The 21337-nt window shown below is 38.3% G+C and overlaps 1 protein-coding gene across 2 annotated transcripts in view; it reads right to left on the minus strand.

Annotated features, from left to right (window-relative positions):
- RFC1 (replication factor C subunit 1) overlaps positions 1–21337 on the minus strand; it is a 38491-nt gene that overhangs the window by 9645 nt on the left and 7509 nt on the right. The window contains exons 4-14 of one of the 2 annotated variants that reach the window (XM_042812903.1): positions 20416–20535; positions 9881–10113; positions 9082–9156; positions 7747–7824; positions 6224–6308; positions 5848–6134; positions 4341–4448; positions 3637–3816; positions 3233–3337; positions 1711–2107; positions 803–912 (exon numbers count right to left, since the gene is read on the minus strand). In XM_042812903.1, the coding sequence (XP_042668837.1) occupies positions 803–912; positions 1711–2107; positions 3233–3337; positions 3637–3816; positions 4341–4448; positions 5848–6134; positions 6224–6308; positions 7747–7824; positions 9082–9156; positions 9881–10113; positions 20416–20535 (1778 nt within the window). Of the gene's footprint in view, positions 1–802; positions 913–1707; positions 2108–3232; positions 3338–3636; positions 3817–4340; positions 4449–5847; positions 6135–6223; positions 6309–7746; positions 7825–9081; positions 9157–9880; positions 10114–20415; positions 20536–21337 lie in introns of both variants that reach the window. The other variant, XM_042812902.1, reaches the window with a different exon arrangement.

Consider the following 21337-nt stretch of genomic DNA (forward strand, 5'->3'; position numbering starts at 1 on the left):
CAGCTGATAATTTTTCCTGACCCTTGTAAGCTAGCAGTATCTTCCTAAGAATTCTTGAGAGAGAGATTTGTTCTCAAGAACAAAATCATCTGTAACTCACCACAGTATCACTATTAATTACTCAGCTTTAAAGGCATTCCTACCATACGGAGTCCCCAGCTGACTGCCATGAAACAGTGGAGTACAGTGTTGCACTGAGTTTGCAAAGACTAATTTCTGAATTCAGATTTTGAAATGGACACCCAGCTCTGCCAGTTTCTCTCATCCTAAAGAGACAGTCAAGTCAGGGAAAGGTATCTCTATTAGTTTAAAAAAATAAAAAAAAAACACCAAAAGTTTGCCAAAGGCAGTTTCAAAAAGCTTGCCAGAATTCCAGTGCCTCACCACCCTCTGAGAAAAAAGTTCTCCCTAATATCCAATTCAAATCTCTCCTTTAGAGCTATTACCTCTAGTGCTATCACCGCACTCCCTGAAAGAGACCCTTCTCCAGCATCCCTGGAGATCCCCTCCGTTAAGCACTGCAAGGCCACACTGAGGACTCCATAGAGCCTTCCTCCAGGCTAAACATGTCCACATCCCTCAGCCTCTCTTTGTGGAAGAGGTGCTCCAGTATCTGACCATCTTTGTGGCCCTCCTCTGGGCCACCTCTAAGTCTGTTCTGACTAGGCAGAGCTAGGCTGGGAGCAGAACCTGATAGTTCAGGCAGTAATCACCTGCACACATCCATATAAAGGATCAGCATAAAATAAAGTCTTGGGAACCAATTTTCAAATTTGAAAACTAATGATTAACAAAGACTCACCTTACAAACTAAAGAGGCTGTGGTAGTTTTACCAACTCCAGGTGGACCAGAGAGCAATGCTGCTTTAAAACTAGAACCATCATCTTTGCCTCCAGATTTGTTGGTCTTTGCTATAAAAGAAGATTCCAGGTTTTACATACATATATAAACTGCACATTTTATGTAAAACTTTGAAGATATCAACTATTACAGGAGTTTCACATTTAAGGCCTGATACGAGTACCAAAAAATAAAATATACACACATCTTAAGCATATGGGCAAAAGCAGTTTAAACTGTACCAGGTAAGATTCTAAACTGAAATACTAATGCAATAAAACTATTTCAGCCATTTTCTGACAGCAATATCATAGGGAACAACACCACAGAAGAAACCAACTACCAGTGACAGCTGCAGCGAAGCTTAACTACTACCTTCTCACAAAAGAATGCCTGTAGGGTTGCTCACTGCACATGACAGTGGCTACTTGTCAGAGAACCTTAACCACTCATCTCGTTCCTCGCACATGAAGCCAGCCCTCTAGACACATTGCTAGCCCACATTTTCCCCACGTGTACAGCCAGGTTAGCACTGATGACTATTTCTCTTGGTGAAAAAGAATTGAAATAGCCTGGATGCTATTTATATAGATATTACTGCTAGATTTTTTTCATCTGCTTTGGAAAACAACAGTCACATTTAAGAAAATACCCCACAGTACCTTCATACAGAAGTAGGGGTAAGCGAGCAACTGCTTCAACAAAACACTCAGGCTCAACTGTTTCTAAAAACCTGCATCTGAATTTAGAGTCATTCTGTTCATACTGTGCAGAGTTGCTCTCCCGTCACAGAGGGCCCCCACCAGCATATGGTACCAAGCAGTGCAACTGGCGTGGAAGAACAGAGAGAAGTTGACCATGCTCACCACCTTGTCCATCTTCTGAGGTATTCCTGTGCCAGCTTCGGAGCCATCGAAGGAGTTTATTGGCACAGCTTTGCTCCCCCTGCTGTCCAATTATTGCCTTAAGAGATGCAGGCTTGTATTTATCTACCCATAGTAATGCCTCTGTTTTATTTTCACTGCTCTCAGAAACCGAAGTCCCCTTATGTTTGGGGGCTTCTTTCTTCACCACAGTTTGATGTTCAAAGTCCTTAAGCTTTCGAATGGCAGTAGCTTCTTTCACGACAGATCTGAAGGTACCTCCCTTCTCAGGTGTACGATTACTTTTCTTCCTGTCAGCTTCCCCTTTGAGAGGACTAAAATTCCTTTTGCCAGACTCTGTTTTCTGTGGTGTCTTTTTCTGTCTTGATTCTGCCTTCTTTGTCTTAGGAAAATTAAACAAAAATTAAAAATATATATATTAATTAACATGCTGTGCTTGAACATACGCAGAGGCATGCATAAGAAAGTCACAGAGCTTGTGTACTGATAAACACCCTGAAGTAAACCAAGGAACATTCTCTGAAAATTAAGCCACTGTTAAACAATGCCACCAGGTTGTGTAGCAGAACCCACTCCACAAAGTGTCCAGGTCAGCCCAGGAGTAGTCCAACTTGCAGCAGTCTCCTTCCTCACTGAGTGTGATGTATTATGAAAAGAAATCATTTGAAACCGAGGACTGTCAGGTTGCAGAGAACAGGCCTTCCATCAGACAGAGGAGAAGTGCAGATCTTAAACAACAATTCCAAGTCTCAACTCTAAAAAAAATTTAACACTAGGAACACTTCCAGGAAACACGTTTCCAAAAAAAGTGGAGCACTCCTCTCAAGTACACACTTACAAGAGAACTGCAGCAGCAGTCATTTAAGAAAGCAGAGAAGGTATTTAACCCAAAACAAACAAAAAGGGAGCGAAAGCAATCAGTACAACCTCAGAGCTGCTTCTTGGGATGACACCAACAGTATATTTACATGTGGCAATTTATGTCTAGCCACATCAGAAATAACTGCAATATCTATGCCAAACATAACTTTTTTTTTCCCCCCCCCCCCCCTCAACATTTTATCAGCCACTACAGGCTAGATTTAATTGCACATAAGTATATTTAGTATGGTTTAGGAGGGTTTTTGTTTGTTTGTTTTCAGTAAAGCCTGTTATCTAAACACATGGTTATTTATAGCTCTAATATGCACCAGTACAGTCTCTGGGTACCATATAAAAATCAAAGAACAAAGAATGCTAAAAACTAAAGCCATGTAAGAGGATACAACAATCCCTCAGACAGCTACCTAAAATACCTAAATGTGAAAAACAATGTCAGAATATAAAAAGGTTATAGTAAACCTTATCAGTCCTAGGTAGAATTTTTAAAACACAAATGCAGTTTTTCAGTTTCAATTCTTTTAACCTATGAGGTCAAGCTGACAATCACAGATAAGGCTACTGTTCAGAGAATAAAAGATCAAAGCACCCTGCAATTAAAAAAAAAAAAAAGAATAACAAAACCAACCTCTGTTTCAGCTGCCAGCTCATACTTGGACTTCTTGCCTGGCATGGTTCGAACAAGATCAAATAAGCCATCCTCATCAATTATTTTTGTCCCTAAAGCCGACGCCTGGGGGCAAAAATAAGAATTAAGAGTATGGTAAATGAGAGCTACATAATTCACTTCAAGATCCTTTCAGCAAAGGCTACATTTGCAAACAAAACAAGAAGCAACAGAAGGCTGTTGTTCTTAATTTATGTGTGCATAAACAAAAATAAACTGAAATCTAAAAACTGGAACTAACTATGCTAAGCAACTTTTCCTTTTTAACACGTTTGTAATGCTCACTCTTTGCAGAGGATAAATGAAAAAGTCAAGTCAAGTAAATTATTTCTTTTTGCTTCCACTTCCTCAGGCACAATGCTCACCTTCTCACACTTAGACTGCCCGCAGTCTCGTCCCATAACCAGATAGTTTGTCTTCTTGCTGACATTGCCAGTCACTTTTCCTCCGTAACGTTCAATCAGAGACTTGGCCTCATCTCTTTCAATGGACTCCAGAACTCCTGTAATTACGAATGTCAGGCCTTCCAAGCAGTTTTCAGCTCCCTGACAACCATAACATGGAAAATACCATTCAGTGATGCAGTTCTACAAATACTCCTTCAACCATGAGTTCTTTTGTTTTTCAAATCTTTACCATGTCAAGTGCTCTATGAAATTTTAAAAATTAACCCAATCTACCTAGCTATAGATAACAGCTGTAGAAGTTCAGAAACTATTAGAAGGAACTGCTCTCAACAATACTTCACACGTTGCTAACCTGACCCTATCACATTCCTAACGCTTCACTTCAAGCTCAGCAATGTCAGTCAAAGGAGTGACAGCAACCTTCAAACACTAAGACCAGTAACTATTTTACATCAGCATGGCTTCATAAGCCAGATAAGGAATTTCATTTCTCAGTATATTTTCTTGCATTCAATCACTGCTTGGCATTCCAATTTAGCCCCCCTTCCCCCCATTAAAAAAACCTCAAATAGTGCAGTTGATGCTTGTTAGATCACTTGTAACCAGAAGCCTATGATGCACACCACTTCTAGGTAGAGAAGTTCTACTGTAGCCAAGCTTACTTGAGGTATCTCTTTGGAACCCAGAGCTTTCGGACCCTCGCGATTGAGGAAGCTTCTGTAGGCTTGATAGTTGCTTCGTCTCTTTTCAGAATCCTCAGGACTTATAGACTTGGGCAAAAGAAAAATAAATACGTGGTACATATAAAAACACATTTATTAGATACATAAAATGCAATGAAAAACACAAGGATCGCAGTGTAAATAAATACCTATGGAACAAAGATAAAGGAAAATTAAATGTCTGTTTTTATCTATTAAAAAGTAACACCAAAGCCCGTGGGATTTTTTTGTTGCTGTTTGGAAAAGGAGGTTGCGAGGTTTTTTTTCTCTGGGGTGGGGAAAGTGAAGGAGGTGCTTATGGTGATTTTTTTCAGTCATACTTTCTTTTATTTAAAGAACCGTATCCAATATTTATTCTCAGTTTTCATATCTTTATCTGTACTCAGCATATATGTGTTCACTTTACTAATGAAGTCATTACTTAAATTCACACCCAATTTGATTCCAGAATGATGATCAGTTACTGACATGCTATAGTATGCTATAGTAAGAAGCAGAAATGCTAGAAGTAGATTATAAGTCATGTAAGCTTTTTATTTTTTAAATTTAATTCGGGTAATAAAAAGGAAAACCATGAAATTACCAAGGTTGGAGGAGATCTCAAAATCAAGTCATCAGCCCATCAGCAGTGTGCCCACTAACCATGTCCCTCAGTGCCACATCCATGTGGCTCCTGAATGCCTCCAGGGATGGCGACTCCACCATTTCCCTGAGCAATCTGTGCCAATGCATCACCACTCTTCTAGAGAAGAAACTTTTCCTAGTATCCATCCTGAACCTCCTCCATTGCAACTTGTGGCCATTACTTCTCACCCTATCAAAATGCCACAGGCTTTCTTCTCCCACTTGCAACTATTATTTACATGCACAAAAAAAAAAAAAGATATTTTTATTTTATGATTAAAAGGTACATTTTGCAGTAGCCAACAACTGTTGGAATATGTTCAATCACTTGTTACTGAATCAGACAGTTAAGAGAACACTGAACTCCATTCCTATGTAACATTTTAACAGTAAGAAATATATTTCAGAGACAGGAAATTTCAGAGGGAGGGGAGAAGAAAATAAGTGATGTGCTTTTAGAAGTATAGCGTTCACAAAATCACCTCTGTTTCATTTGCTGCCAAAAATTCTGCATTACACAGGCTTTCTGGAAGTTAAATGAGGAAAAAAAAGTACTTCACTGATGTTTGTGTTTGCGCACATCTTAGAGAGCATTAAAAAATGCTCAATTCCTTCATGTAATTCATCTGTATATTCCAGCTAATTTATCTCATACATTTCTAGAATTGCTAGGAACTTGAGTTCTACTAAGATTCTAAATTCTTAAAAAAATCACCCAAAATACACACAAAAAAGTACCTGGATACAACAGTGACATACAATAGGAAAATTGCTTCCCTGTAAGCTCCACCAAGCCAACTAGGTTCACATGAACAGCTCCTACCTCAGCCTTCTTGGGAGAAATTTTCTCCTTCTTGGGTGTTCTTTTCTCCTCTTTCCCCACAGCATTTTTTTCTTTTGATATTAAATTTTGAGTGCCACTTTCCTTTTTAGTAGTCTCCTCCTTCTGTTTTAGAGCCACAAGCTTCGAGGTAGGTTTCAAAGGCAAGGTTTTCTCCATCACTGCCCTTGCTATTTCACCATCAGATGACCGTGGATGTAAGTTAGGCTCTCTTGAATTTTCAGATTTAGTTTGTTCTTTTACTTCAGCTGCCGAGTTTGTTGCTTTCACTTGAAAGAGGCAAAGGAGTGAGAGTACATAGGTAAGAACATACTGAAACTTGAAAACATTTCACCAATCCACCCTATTAGAAACCCACCTCTATGGGATTGTTTGTATCTTCCCGTCACATGAGGACTGCTCTTGATGCTCAACACCCTTTGCTCCTCCGAATCTCTCCGGGCCTAAGCAAACAAATGATGCAAATCAGAAACATGTGCCCCAAAACGCCATTAAGCGTTTGTTTCTAACTGTTTGTTTTATAACTGTTCAGTACATCAGACTGAATGACGTGCACAAAAAAGCTGCTCCCTACCACAAGTGAGAATACTATCAACAGCAAGCAGATGAGCAAATCCTACATTCAGCCATACACGCAATTGTTTTTTTAATTCAAACAGCAGACAAACTTCCAGTTGGTATGTTTCAACTCTCATAGCAGTAGCACTAGCAGAAGTGTTTGCAATATCCAGAAGAGCTATCCTAACTTCCAAAACCCTAGATATGTAACACAGGAACTGTTTTACTGTACCATAAGTGGTCCTGCGCCTCACACCACAAGCTATGGCAACTAGGAGAACTCCCATCACTGGGGTTAGAGACAAAACTGAAGATCCCTGCTTGCCCCTTCTCTCTGAAGATGGAGCATATTCTCTTCCTTCCTTTCTCTCCCATGCCTTGACTCACTTTTCTTGATCTGGTCCTCAGGAAACAGAGGAGCTAAAGCTGACCTAAGGTATCAGCCCTCAGCATGTCACTTCACTTCAGGTATTAGAGAGACGAGCAGACCATTTCTGTGAACTGAGCAGGGATGGATGTAAAACTTTAACCTAAAGGATATGATGCTTTCCTTCACGATCACTGTTCAAATGAAGAGCATCACTCATAAGTGTGTACGTTCCCTTGGAACTGAGACTGGTTCAAAAGCAAATCTCAGCATGTCGTAGATGATTGCAAATGAAACAAACTATCTCACAGGAAAAAAAAATCCACTGTGAGTTCCTAAATTCATAAAAATCAAATTTGGATCAAGATCGTGAACAGTGAATGGTTGGAGAATGGAAAAATTATAAGGAGAATCATTCAACTATTGAAACCATTCTCATACTTTAGGTACATGCCTTCATCCATTGATATCATACAAGGAAACGATAGTTAAGCCACCGGTCTCAGCTGTGGTATGGCAGTAACAAAGGCTTTTTGCCAGACAAGATAGATTCTGACCCACTCACTATAAGATGAAACCTACAGACAGGTACACATGTCATGACACAGATGATCTCCACTAGCAGAAGGAACAGAGGAGACAAAGCAGCTTAGATGCATCCACAGACAGCTGAGACAGACTTCATTAGAACTATAACTTAGATTTACATTTCAAGACAAACAGCACAAAGATATATTAGTGTTTGCTGCTAGAAATGACATAATTTACTGAGTGAAGAAATCCCATGAGGAAAGTGTAAAAAAGTGAGCATGTTATTTTCACGCAAAAAGAATTTTTTTGCTATTTTTAAGGCATTTGTGTGGAAGCCTCATAATTTTAGACACAGATGAGGTGTCTCAACAAGATAAGCCCTAGCAATACAATTTTGAAAAACCAAAGTTTAAAAAGAATTCAACCTTTTTCTTCTGTGGTGTTTCATCCAACATTGCCAAAGTTCTAGCAAATTCTTCATCTTCATGCAGCTGTCTCTCCAGCTGGGAGGAGAGAAAAGAAGTTTTAGAGAAAGAAAGTTTCAGTTCTACTATCTTTTAAAACTCTCCACTGTTCAAGACAAAATATCTAAAATAAGATGGCATATAGTTGGGGTGGGTAGGAGGGAAGGGGCAGGAAGATGGGAATATCCTACCAGCTTACCAGGTACAAATAAATTTCTGAAGGTGGCACTGCAGAATGACTTGTTGCCCCAGAAATGACATAAATAGTGCAAAACTAGAGTTTGAGTTTGTTGCACCAGACGTGTTAACAGGCCCATACAATCTGTTTTTGAAGTTGTTTTCTGTCCCTTCAGATCTTTGTTTCACATAGCAAGGTGAATGCAACACACACAGTTTCAACTGATCTTCGGGTAACCTCTTCTATCAAACATGGCCCTTTGGGGAAAACCTCTCTTCCTTAATTCAGTGAGCATCACTGTAAGTAAATACCGACCGCTCTTCCAACAAAACAACAAAATCATTTCATTACTATCCTAATGTCTAACATGCCACATTGTAAGACTCAAGCAGATGACCTCGTAACAATAATATACCACAGGCACTGTTTTTATGTGCCCATAATGATTAAAAGAATGTCTTCCTTGTTTCCCCTTGATAGGGGAAGGGCACAGATTACCAAACACAAACCAGACTGAAGCAGATACGCACCTGACAATGCACATTCCTCTGATTATATGTCAGATGATTACAGAGTTATAGTTACACAATTGCTGCTTTTGTTGGAATCAACTCAGTTTTCCTAACATATTTTTTAACTTTCCAATACAATAAAGCCAGATTTATCACACCTCTGGGGATGTCAAGGACAAGGTCATGTTTTGCACCTAAGATATCTATTTCTAAGGATGCTCAATACTACCAACGGGAAATGAACAGATTTTCCCAGAGTAAAGCCAACACATGTGACAAGTGTGCCTTTGCCTCAGGGAATAAAACACATACAATTGCAAGGAAGCAGAGAACAAGTTCTGTGTGAAAAACAAGATTTTAGACACCTGCATGGGTAGAAACATTCTGCAGAGACAGAAAATAGGTGAAACGTTCTATTTACGTAACTGAAATAATGGCTATAAATCACTGCCTAAGTTTGCATAAATCTGCAAGAGTTCAAGCAAAACAGAGGTGCGTGTGCACATGTAATTTATAGGATCCACGGAGAGTCTATCTGCATTTCTTAACATCTTAAGTTAAACAAACTGCCCCCGGCATACAGCAACAGATTTATACAGCTTTTACCTCCGAATCTTCTTCAAGCTGCAGTTGCCTAGCAATGGCCTCATCATCTAGTGTGCTGTCTGCGCTTTGTGAAGGCTATACGTAAGAAAAAAAACAGATCGACAGTTCAGTTTGCTCAACATTTTATAAAAATTTCATTTTGTGTACTTCTAGAAAAGGACTGGTAAGTAGACACGCAGCATTTTGTCCCTAACCTATACACATTTAACCAGGACTGTTTTCAAGAGGTTTTCCTATTCAAAACAAAACCACGGTGTAACCTGTGTATCGCTTCTTCAAATAGTACTGAACATCTCTAAAGCTACCACAGCTGGTCAGCTTCACAGGGCCAACAACTACACTGTCAATTTTGAACTTCCTCCACGCTACACTTGTTGCTTTGTTATTCCATGAATGCATACACTATAAAGCTCTGGAAAACAACATTATTCCTCTTCCCCCTGCACAAGCTCACCACACCCCACCTTCACCCTTCTCTAAACTATAAGCTACCTCTTTGTTTACTCTTCTCATAAAACTGCTGTAATATTTTAAGAAAAGTTACGTGGGAAAAAGCAATAAAGAAAGCACTGCTTCCAACCTTATGCTCTCTTCTCAAATATAGAAGCACTACTCTACAACTGTATTTGCAGACTTGATATGCTTGTATGTACTGTCAAAATTGCCCTTACACTTGAGTGGTTATGAAAAAGTAACCTTAAGCAGTACAAAAGGAAGAATCGTTTGAAGGCCATTAAGTAAGCCATTTTGTTCTGCATTCAGACACAGAGCAACCTAAAGGAGCACCATCAGTACTTACTTCCTTCCTTTTACTCGCTACCAGTTTCTTTTCTGACCGCTGGACACTTCTTGTCCCAAAGTAATCAAGAGCTGAGGTGGGAGTCAGTTTCACTGGAGATAATGGTTTGGTTTTAGCCTGTGGCTTTACATCTCCTTTTTTCACTGCTGCTGCTCCTGGACAACTGATTGCTGATGTCCCATTCTCCTTCGGTTTCAGGGAAATTCTCTTGTTGACAAAGTCATCCTCTTCATCTAAATATGAAGAATATTATATTACTTCTGACACGTGGTTCTCATAATGTCCAGAGAATTACTTTGGTCAGGTTGCATTACCATAGAACCATAGACCCTAAGACAATACTAGGCATGTTTGAAGTTGATTTGGCACAAAAGAGGGAAATAAATTGCCACATTCCATAACGTAATATTTAGCATCTAAATAGCATAGCTAAGTCTGACTAAATTGATTGCTAAAATAAAGCTTCAGGTCTTCAACCTGCATAAACACATTCAGTCTTATTTACAAAGGTCTGCAGAGTGTCTTCCCCTCTTACATAAGATAGCACATAAACAGAAATACAGGTCACTGAAATCTGAACTGCCATTCAACTGCACAGCACAACTCTTGAAATAACATACGTAAAATAAATCTAGCTTTGTGTTTCATTTGTTTGTAGTATTAATAGATCACCTAATATGTGCTTTGAACACTAGAACACTGTACTTACAAGCACCCGCAGTAGATTCTCACATGTGATTATAGGGCATGAATAATTACTTAGCTATTTGTCAAGTCCTGCTCACACCTTGTGAGTGCTTTAGCAAAACGTGCTGTTAAACTATCTCTGCTTAGTCACACATTCTAGGAGCTATCTTCTATCCTCTGCATTTCTGCAGTTAAACTCGCTGTCCTTGCAGTACACCCAGAAGCATCTCAAAGAAATGCAGCCGTTTCAGAGAAAGCAGGAATCACACAGGAGTTCAACACACAAAACCAGATTTTTCAATTAATAAAAAAGAATGACACCTCCAAACACAGGAGGCAGAGGAAGCAGTACACACAGTAACAATAAGTATTAGCCCACAGATCACTGAACAAAAACAAAACTCACTTTTGGCTCTTAGGATTCATAACATCACAGAGTGGCCTAGGTTGGAAGGGACCTCAAGGATCACAAATCTCCAACCCCCTGCCAGAGGCAGGGCCACCAACCTCCCCATGTACATTGTTTTCTAGCAATGGAAAACAGAAAGAAAGCTTGATGGTCTTCCATTCATTCTGGATCCAAACTCTTCACACAGTCAAATCAATAAAAAAGATCACCAAGGACTTCAAGGAGTTGTGTGTCACCTTGTGAAGCCCTGCTGATAGTTATACAAATGAAACCCTACCACTGAAGCATACAAAAAGCTATGGATACCACTGCCAAACCATCAGATCAATGTAACACCATAGAAGAAAAACACCACTTTTTGATTAGTGATAAAAAACACTTTCTTGTGAAATCTTTTAAGAATTCAAAAGGCATAAGAAGCAAACTGCAAGTGAAGCCCCAAACTGAACAAGGCAATACAAAAAGAATAAGGCTCAATGACTGGCAAGAAACAGAGGCAGTCTTATTTGCATGCCCCTAACTGAAGTCTGGTTTTACTTCTCAAGATGTAGATGTTTTGATCACTCACACAGCACATCATGCACAAAAATGTTCCAAGCTGCTTTATAATTATATTTAAATTCACATTATTATTGCTACCATACATTCATTTTCCAGCCACTAAGTTAGACGCCCATACCTCTCCTGCAAAAAAAAAAAAAAAAAGTGTTCTTTATCACTTCTAAGTTTAAATTACATTGTATGCTTGCTATCTCTATTTTATACAAACACAAATTACAGATCTTTTCTTCTGGTTCACTGTTTCTCAACAGATGGAGGCCACCCAACCATTTTAGGCATCGGCTGTGACTTCCTGCTCCTGGTCACTTACCAAGCAGCACATAACACAAATCAACAGGGATCCTGACTATTCCTGTGAAAGTTCAGAGAAAGAAAAATAGAGCAAAGTACTACAAGGGGAGAAATTGGTTCAGCAGTTAAATGAAGAATGCCTGAAGATAAAAAAATTATCTAGCAGAAAATGGAATTTCAGCCAATTCAATTCATGAGGCAATATATGAAAGACAAAACTGAAGCCCAGGTCCCTCTGAAAGCTTCGCTGTTCTCAGCCCAATTAGGCATTTTGCTCAGGCAGCTGTAGATCCTTTATTGCCATTTAGCTCACTTTAACTGTTATCTATCTGGGAGAGTCAGACACCAAATGCTTTAGGCTCCTAATCCACAGCAGCGTGATGTCTGGGTATGAGACTGCTCATCTCAACCCAGTTTCAGAATTTTGCTTCTTTTGATATTTCTGGTTTAAATGAGAAAATACATTTGCAGGAGCAAAATGCACTTATTAGTAAAAAAAACAAATGCATGTAAGAGGAATTACATTTACTTGTTCAAGAAGACATTCAGCTGACCAACTATGAACGTGTTTTGTATGCTTTTTTTTTTTAATCTAAAGACTGCTACCAAGCTGGAAAAGAATCTTTATTTACCACTACTATCACATAATCTGCACACAAGATTGAATTTTTTTTCCTTATTCACTTGTAACCACTTAAATAGCAACATAAAAAAACCAACAGGATATTGCTTTCCCTCAATTAGAGGGAAGTAGAGTAAATATAATTAACTTTTAATTAAAAAGGATGTGGATTTGAGTCATTTATGATGCCAGTACTAAGCACCACAGATGACCAGAGTTTTGCTTTAATTATGTCCTTCCTAGAAACAACAGAATTGGAAGCATTTGCACAGGGCAAGTGCTCAGCAAGAACAAGAGACAGCACTTCGGGACAGCCACATATAAACGTAAATAGAGAAAGATGGGCAAGAACCCTAGAACAGTCATTAGGAAACAAAGCCACTCAGACTGCACTCAGTGGCATCCAACAGATGCTTTATGAGACAGGTGAGCACCTGTCTGGTTTCATCTCGTGTTCAGGAACTTTCCAAAACATCAGAAGTCTACCTCATCTCCAGGCATCCCTCGCTTATTTCCTGCATGTAAGAACTTGAACTTTTTCACTAACACCTTCACACTTCTTCCTTGTGCATGCCTAATGCCACAGAAGTCAACAGCATGGTTGATTAATCAGCTGTACACTTACAGTTCCCTTACAAACAAGAAGGTGACATATTTTACAGCCTTAAAAGTACTAAGGGAGTCCCAGCACTGCTACCAGACTGCTCAGATCACTGCTTCTCACCATATGACCAGTTCTGTGCTACCACAATAGGAGGAAGACATTCCCACTCATGGAAACTAGACAACAATTTCTGGAAAAACACTGGGGAAAGTTTTGAATTCAGTTGACAAAATAGGTCAGCATTTTCATAGCCCTGTCTTACAGAAATTTCCAGGTGAACAGTCAAGATGGGACTGCAGAAGTCCCTGACTCCAACTAAGGCTAAGAAATGGGAATTCATCTTATCACCAAGCAGATGACTTTTACTCTGTAGAACATTTGTAGAACAGCACACTACTCTCAGAATAATATTTCCTGTTTATATCCACACATTTTGTGTGTGCTATAAAAGGAATGCACACACTGAACAAATACATCTGAGGTTTAGGTTTTTTTCTAGTGTTACCTCTGAAGACTTACAAATGCAAGCTGAGGACACACATTCTAGTTGAGTTTTCTGGAAATGAAGTAGATGTAACAAAGAGAGAAACTCGTGTGATTAACGGAACAGATGTGCATGACAGCCAGGAGATTGCTTTTAATTATTTTTGATACAAACACTACACATGAAGCAGGGTCCTTCTGCGCCAGGTAATTTACAGGAACAAGCTGCCCTAGCAACAACCAATAACTGTTACATCCTGGATGGGTTTAAAAAACTACTCTGTGACACCTGAACACACCCGACTTCCATTTTATAGCAGCACAATGAGGTTCATCAACTACCTCCTGCAGCCCATTTGCAAGTGCTTGTTAGTGCTTGGTTTTAATACCAACTCCAAACATGAGCAGTGCATCTATACAAGGAGTAAGCAGTATGTAGTAGGAAAAACGTATGTTAAACATAAAAGCTTGCAGACTTTCACAGAAAGGCCTTCTAAACACAGCTAGAGGATGGCATCCTCCCCCAAAGTCACTATACCTTCACTGCTTGTGTAAGATGACAACACCCTGGATATTCAGTTTTAATGGTGCTACATCTGCACAAGGACTTCAGATGCCTCCTGCCCTAAAGAACTTGCAGTAGGCATTACTGCCAAGCTGAAGTTCAGGGTGGATAAAGTAATGCTTGTATTTATTACTTTAAGCATGCGTTTACCAGTACTTAACAGTTCCAACACAAGTTAGGACTCTGCATGTTGTACTCAACTTTTGCTTAAAGTAAGTCTTGAAGAAAGCTATGATAACCATCTCTCCTAAAAATGTATTCTCTATCACCCTCATCTAAAATCACAGTAGTTCCAATCCATATTTCAAAAACTGGTCTGTGTAGTCATTTAGATTTCCAGAGTCATTTGTCAACAAGCTGATTGATTTCAGGCGTACTACAAACTTGTACTTTAAGCCATAATTGTTAGTGCTCTGCCTATATCCTCATGTCAAGGTTCCATTCTGTTATAAAAATTTAAAAGTCTACCAGAACCATCCAAGTACCATTCTTCTGAAATCAGTTTATTTTTTTTTTTTTTTTTTTTTTACATCTGTTGGGATTTTCCAGTTAGCAGACATAATTTCAAGAAATTGTTATATTTTTCACTAAGGGTTGTGTATCTTTCACAAAAGGGTTCTGGGATGCCAGAACCTCAATGGAATAACTGCCACACCTAATTGGAGTTACACACTTCAGTGCCAAACTACATAACCATTAATACTCTTTCATCCAGTAAATTCCAAATGAAACTCTTAGTCAAATATGCACATTTCTGTTTTTACAAATGTCTCTAGTAAGACATTTTGGTGCCATTAAAATAATACGGATCCTGATATATTTTTAGATCTAAAATAAATGATCATCACCATAAACAATCTGCAAACCACTAATTAGAGCAACTCCCTTTAAATTAAATAAGCACAGTGCCATAGAAACTGCTGCACGTATCACCCTGGCATGCAATCAGAAGTTATCAGTCCATTAACACTTTCCAGTTCATTACAGAGAGCTTGATGCACTTGAACTGGTTAGTTTCACCATAAGAGCAGCTTTATTTTCCCAAAGCAGATACGAGTCCCCTCCACCCAATGAAGCTTCTTTTTTTGGTTTATTGTCTGAAGTTACCTGCACGATAAGAACATGCAGTGCTGTCAAAGAAACAAGGTGGAGGAAGAACCTTGGAGAAAATTCAAGTGGGGACAACTCAAATATGTGCTCAGAAACCTTAAAACTGATATTTGTAAAATAAGGAGGAGCTGTAATACTACTTTCTAAATGCAAAACTAAGTTTTCACACTACAAAGCTTCTTCAAAAACCTAACAGGGTTAATAAAATTTTATTTTAAAAAACATATTTCGTGTGAAACCACACCTCAGGAGAGGTAAAAGGTCACTGGGGATGGGGAAGGAATGGGGAAGTACTACTCCAAACTGCAACTCATGGCTCCTTTAACAATAATGACATCTTAAGAGCTAGGCAGGCTTTTTTTTTTTAAAGGATCCATGTCTTTGAGGTCAGGGAAGTTCCCTTTCATTATTATAGGCTAAATAAATCATGCTCTGCTGTTTTCTTAACACAGTGATTTGTTGAATATAGCTTTATTCCAAGTTGACTGGGTAAAGAAAAGACTGCACACCCCTTAGGAGATACTTTGAATACTAAAAGCAGTTTTGCTATTCTGTTGTATTTTTTAAAACACTAAGCCTCAAAAACCCACAGAAAAATTGCAACTTTGATGCCTAGGAGCATTTCTGACTCCAGAAAACTTTATTAGCACTCAACACAGCAATAACTAATACAAAAGACAGAACAAATGCACATCCTCTATAAAGGAACCGAAAAAGCCCCCATTAAATGGCTGTATCAAAAGATCCTAGGATAACATTTTCAGTAAGTACTATGCTTTTCCCAAGCCCTCAAGAATCTTAAGAAGCATTACAGTCACAGAAAGCCCATGAAGCAGAGTGTGAACTAGTGAACTTCACCTGGCCAATTTTATCACTCAAATTACATCTACTGAATAGTTAAAATATGCTTACAGTAATTTATAAGTATTGGAAAAAAAAATTAAATGGGGAGGGACTAAAGCAAACAGAACAGGAAGAACTTCAGAAGTTCTGCTTTTTATCTTCTGAAAAATTATATATAGTTGAGTGCAAAGTTTACTCCAACCATAGCTACATACTGCCTCTTTTACAACCCCAGGTTCTGGCTTATAACAAGTGCCCTTGTACACAATGCACTGCCCTGAAGTCAGATTCATGTACACTTACAAAAATGCTCTTCTTGCTATTTCTGAATTATTACAGGACCCTTTTGTTGTTCTACCAGTATTTGCAGATCCACGCAAGGAAAAACAAGACACATAATCAAGTTTTAAGAAGTACACTGAGCACCCAGGCGCCTAAATAAATTGATTTCCACACGGCTTGCTCCTACACACTTTGTACACTGTCCTCTGCAACACCAGTCCCTGTTTCTCCATCGAATTTCTCCCAGAATCCATGCTATCCTTCCTCAGGTGTATTTTAAGTCAAACTTCCTTGAGGTTTGACTGACCCTTCATAAAATCTGATGAAGAGAAGCTGCTTCATGAAGACCTGTTTTACTACTTTCACTCATTTTCACTCCTGTAAGTACATACAATGCTAATATTGCCCAGAAAGTAAAAGTGAGATTTTTTTTTTTTACTTCCCTATGAGATGTTTCAATATGAAACATGTTTATTCACTGACTATCTGCTGCTACTTTGAACTAGTGGTTGGATTTGGGAGATTTTTGGTCACTAGCACCAGCATTTACCCATTTTTTCCATGTCTTCTCTTTTGATATCCTCTATATGAAAAGAGTTGGTATTCAGACAGCACACTGCCAAGCTGTGCTTTTTTTGCCCTATATTCTAATCCTTGAGGAATAGCTTTCCAGTAACTTCCATCCTACTCACCTTCTACCAACTTCCATTTTCCTAACTTCACGAGTAATCCAGACTAGCACCTAGAATAAGGCCTTTAACAAATAAATAAATTGTATTTTACAATAATTCAGATTGTCAAAGCAATTGCTACACATGCATAAATACCACTGCACAACATATAAGATAGATTATTGTTCACTAAAAGCAAATTAAGTCACAGTTCCTGCCAAACAGCCACTTATGATGAAACCAGGTAAGCTACATTGCATCATAACAGGTCATCTTCCACAAACAAAATCCAAGGTTCCACACTTCTTTAAAATAACACTGTTTGACTATTTAACAAGTACAACAAACATTTGGATTTTCCCCAATCCCCTCACCTGTTCTACCACAAGGCAGGCTTCCCCACCCCAAGACTCTTTGCTACCTCCCAGAATAGCTTCACTTCACCCTGGCTATCATTAATTCAAATAAGCATTAAGTTTGTTTCAGTAACAAAGTATTTCTTACAGAACCAGAGAGCAATTACTCCTGCTTTATTTTTACCTTTCTAGAATGTGAATAAACTTCACAAGCTAATACTTCCACTCTTACCCAAACCAGAAACTAATTCCTGCAACAGTATTTAAGAAAACTGGATTCCCCCCCCCCCCCCCCACAGTGGCACAGGGGATCCCTTTATCCTTTTAGAAGATATTTATCCCAAGCAAATAGATGGGTCACATACTTGACAGAAATCTCTCCCAAATTCCAATAAGCTGAAGAAACAGTTCATACAGATTCAGTAAAAACAAAATTCAAGAGTTAAGTCTCAAGATTACAAAGATGTTGTTTCAGACATAGACTAAGTCAACCCTGTATGTACTTAACAGTCTTTAGATAAGAGCAACCTTGATCCATGGTTCTCAGGGATTTCACTAATAACCTTGACCAGCACTCCCATTATATCCCTATGAAGAAAAGCTTGATTACACCACCTAGAATTGCATCATGAACCTAATCAATGCTTTTTGTTCTCCAGGAATCCAATCATTTATCTATTTTGAGATCAGTGCTATCCTTTATAATTTAATTAGGAAAACTGTCAAAGGAAATTAAGTTTTGAGTAAAAGACAGGAACAAGCAAGGGGGAAAAAGTGTTTGGGATAGCTTAGCAAATTGAGTTCATCTCAACACGCGATACAGTACAGATAAATGCCAGGTCAAATATCTAGGACAAGTAAAATAAGCACAATCCATCTTAGAAACAGAGATTATGAAGACAGCCCGGAGGAGGAAAGAGGCAGAGCAAAGGAAAAAGCCAGCTGAGTCACACCTCTAATTGGATGCCAGAGCAAACAAAACTCAGAGGGTTAACAGAAGGACTGGAAATCTAACACTTATAAAACGTGTGTTATCCAAGAAGGTTTGGTTTCAACACTGCACAGGCTTTAATCAGTTTCTAGGAATCTATAGTGGGAAAGAACTGCAGCTAGTAAAGATCTCTAGAGCACAAAACAAACGCACAAGACCTCAGTTAAAGTTAAAACATTAAGTTAACATTAAAGCCTCAGCTAAACTCAGACTGGATGAAGCATGGAACAAGACATAGGCAGATACCCTGCACACTAAGAAACACCTCCATGACCAAAATCTGCCCCTACAGTGTTTTAACTCTGGGGAAATGGTACAGTTGCTTTTACACAGGTGATCTGAGTATAGTAACCAGTACTTGGTATCAAAATACTAAAGTTTATTTGCATTACAACAAATCAAAGTCAAGTTACAGTAGCTCCAGTGCAGAAAGATATACTGGTGTTAAAAGCAAATCTGAAAAGAACAAATGTAACAAGATAAGATTTAAAGCGAGTAGCTCTCAGCTCTGAGCAGTGCACCATTCCGAAGCAGAACACTTTTAGTCTTTACCTTACAAAGAGGAATGGAATCAGAACCTTAATAACTGTCACTATTTTAATAACTGGATTCTTTTTGCCTGCATATACAGTCATACCCTTAAGTGCCACTAAAAGATCTCTTACAGAAAATGCATTGGGAGAACAATTACTAATAAGAATATAACCAGAAGTTGCAAAAATCCTTGCAAATATATCAAATACTCTCAAAAATAAAACTCTTCACATGACAACACATGCATTCACATACATTCAGCCAAATGTTTTCAGATGCCAAATGAAGTCTATCCCCAAGATGTACTGAAGTATTAAACACCAGAACAGCTGTCAATTCACTTCCACAGACAAATTTCAGAGTTCACAAAACCTGAATATGCTCAATTCACAAATAAGATGGGCCTTCATAAGCTGCTGTCTACCTGTCAACCAATACCAGCAACCTCTCCATAACATCTCCAATTTAATAAAGGAAACTGCATGATGTGAAGAAGTAACGAGCTGTAAACAAAACAGCCTCATGATAGAACACAGAAAACCTGAAAGAACAATCACACAAAAAGCAACACTGAGAAGCAATACTGAGGAACAGTGACCATACAACCACCACAACAAATTAATACGCAATCATCTTACGAAGAAAGCCTGTCCTTACTTTCCCATTGAAGGGTATTACTCATAGCTTGAGTTCATGTTTTAATTTTGGTTCAATTCCACAGTTTCCAAAGAGAAGACTAAACCTAAACAAAAATTCTGCTCAGGATATAGTGGTCAATCACTGAACATTTTTTTCAAAAGGCTACAGAAGACCTGCAAGTGATCAAGAATGGTTAATGATAATTCATGGTTAGTTATATCAACTCATTCCCACAACAAGCAAGAACAGCTCCATAATTTAGAAAGCTGAAATTCAAGAGAGACAAGCATGGTATATACAAGGCATATGCACGTTTTTTGTTTTGTTTTGTTTTTTTACCATTGGTTTTTCCAAGTCTTGTTCTTCCTAAGAGACCAACAGACAAATAATGTTTAAAAAAAAAAAAGAAAAAAAAAAAAAGAAAAAAAAAAAAAAAAAAAAAAAAAGAAAAAAAAAAAGGGGTTTTTTGCAGTCACCAATATATTCTTCAAAGTTTAAAGACATAGAAAATCATACACAAAGTTAAATTAAAATCCAGATTTTCAAGCCTACTTACGGTAACCAACAGCCATTTCAAAAAACGTGCTTAACTGTATGAAAAAGACATCTCATACATACATACTTGCCTCCTCTACAGCTACGAAACGAATAGAAACATTCCAGCTTGCGAAGTCACATGCCTAATTCTAATCACTACTCAGAATTACACTGCTTTCCACAATAGCAGAGACTAAAATTCAGAAGTGCTTATTGTTAGCTTAAGGAAAACAATCTTTTGTTCTCTGTATGAGGTCTTATTACAAGTATTTAAGAGTACATCAGTCAAACAACCCTATGATGCAACCCACCCCACTACAACTGCGCACAAAGCATCACGTTTCCATTACCTGTCTCTGAAACATAGACAACAGGGTGCTGCTTTAGAACTTGACCAAGTTTTGGAGTAGCTGCTTTCTTCTCTGATGCCTTCTTGGTTTTTTTCACAGACTGCACCTCCTCTTCTGAATCTGTATTTTGACCACAGCATAAATGTACATTTCTCCCATATACAATACAGACTTTAAGTAATAAATCTTCTAACATGAGTCAATGTGCTCACATACAATTAATCAGCTGTGTTAGAAAAAGGTGTTACATGGAAGGTCAGAGCACAGCCTCATTCCTCTAAAATTTTTGGTTGTTTGTTAAGAGTAGGGAAATGTTGCACATCCAGGAACAGCTGCATCTGTCTAAAATCCCCCCCGAAAATGAGTACAGCTGTCAGATTACCACAACAAGTTTTAAAAATAAAAATTATAAAAACCACCCACGCCTCATCACAACAGACCTTCAGCATAGGTTTATTAGCCAGATTAAATTTATAAGGCATTGTACATAATACATTATACATAATAAGCCATTACGTTGGCTTATTCCACAATACCTATTTCCAAAAGCTATCAACAGGCTAGAGTAAACAAATGAGGTTGTATTCCTTCATTTCTCAGGAGAACACTGCTAAGCTGCCACTCAGCTCAACGCCCTCTATGTCCCAAAAGCTGCCAGGAGGACAAACCTATCCCACAGAAGACGATATATGCCAACATCCAAATAAGTATGCAGGACAGGCTGAAGCAGCAGACACAACTAGCATGTTTAACAGAAAGTTACACTTCAAAGCCTAGCTTGTTCCACATTAAATCCTAATATATAATTAAAATTATAATAACAGAAAATGAATATAAAAATATATTGAAAAAAAATCCATGCCTAATTGACTTCTCAAAAAAAAAAAAAAAAAAAAAAAAAAAAAAAAAAAAAAAAAAAAAA

This window comes from Centrocercus urophasianus, unplaced genomic scaffold, assembly GCF_019232065.1.
Source record: "Centrocercus urophasianus isolate 14NV4802_14NV808 unplaced genomic scaffold, USGS_Curo_1.0 seq_13, whole genome shotgun sequence".
Lineage (NCBI taxonomy): Eukaryota > Metazoa > Chordata > Aves > Galliformes > Phasianidae > Centrocercus > Centrocercus urophasianus.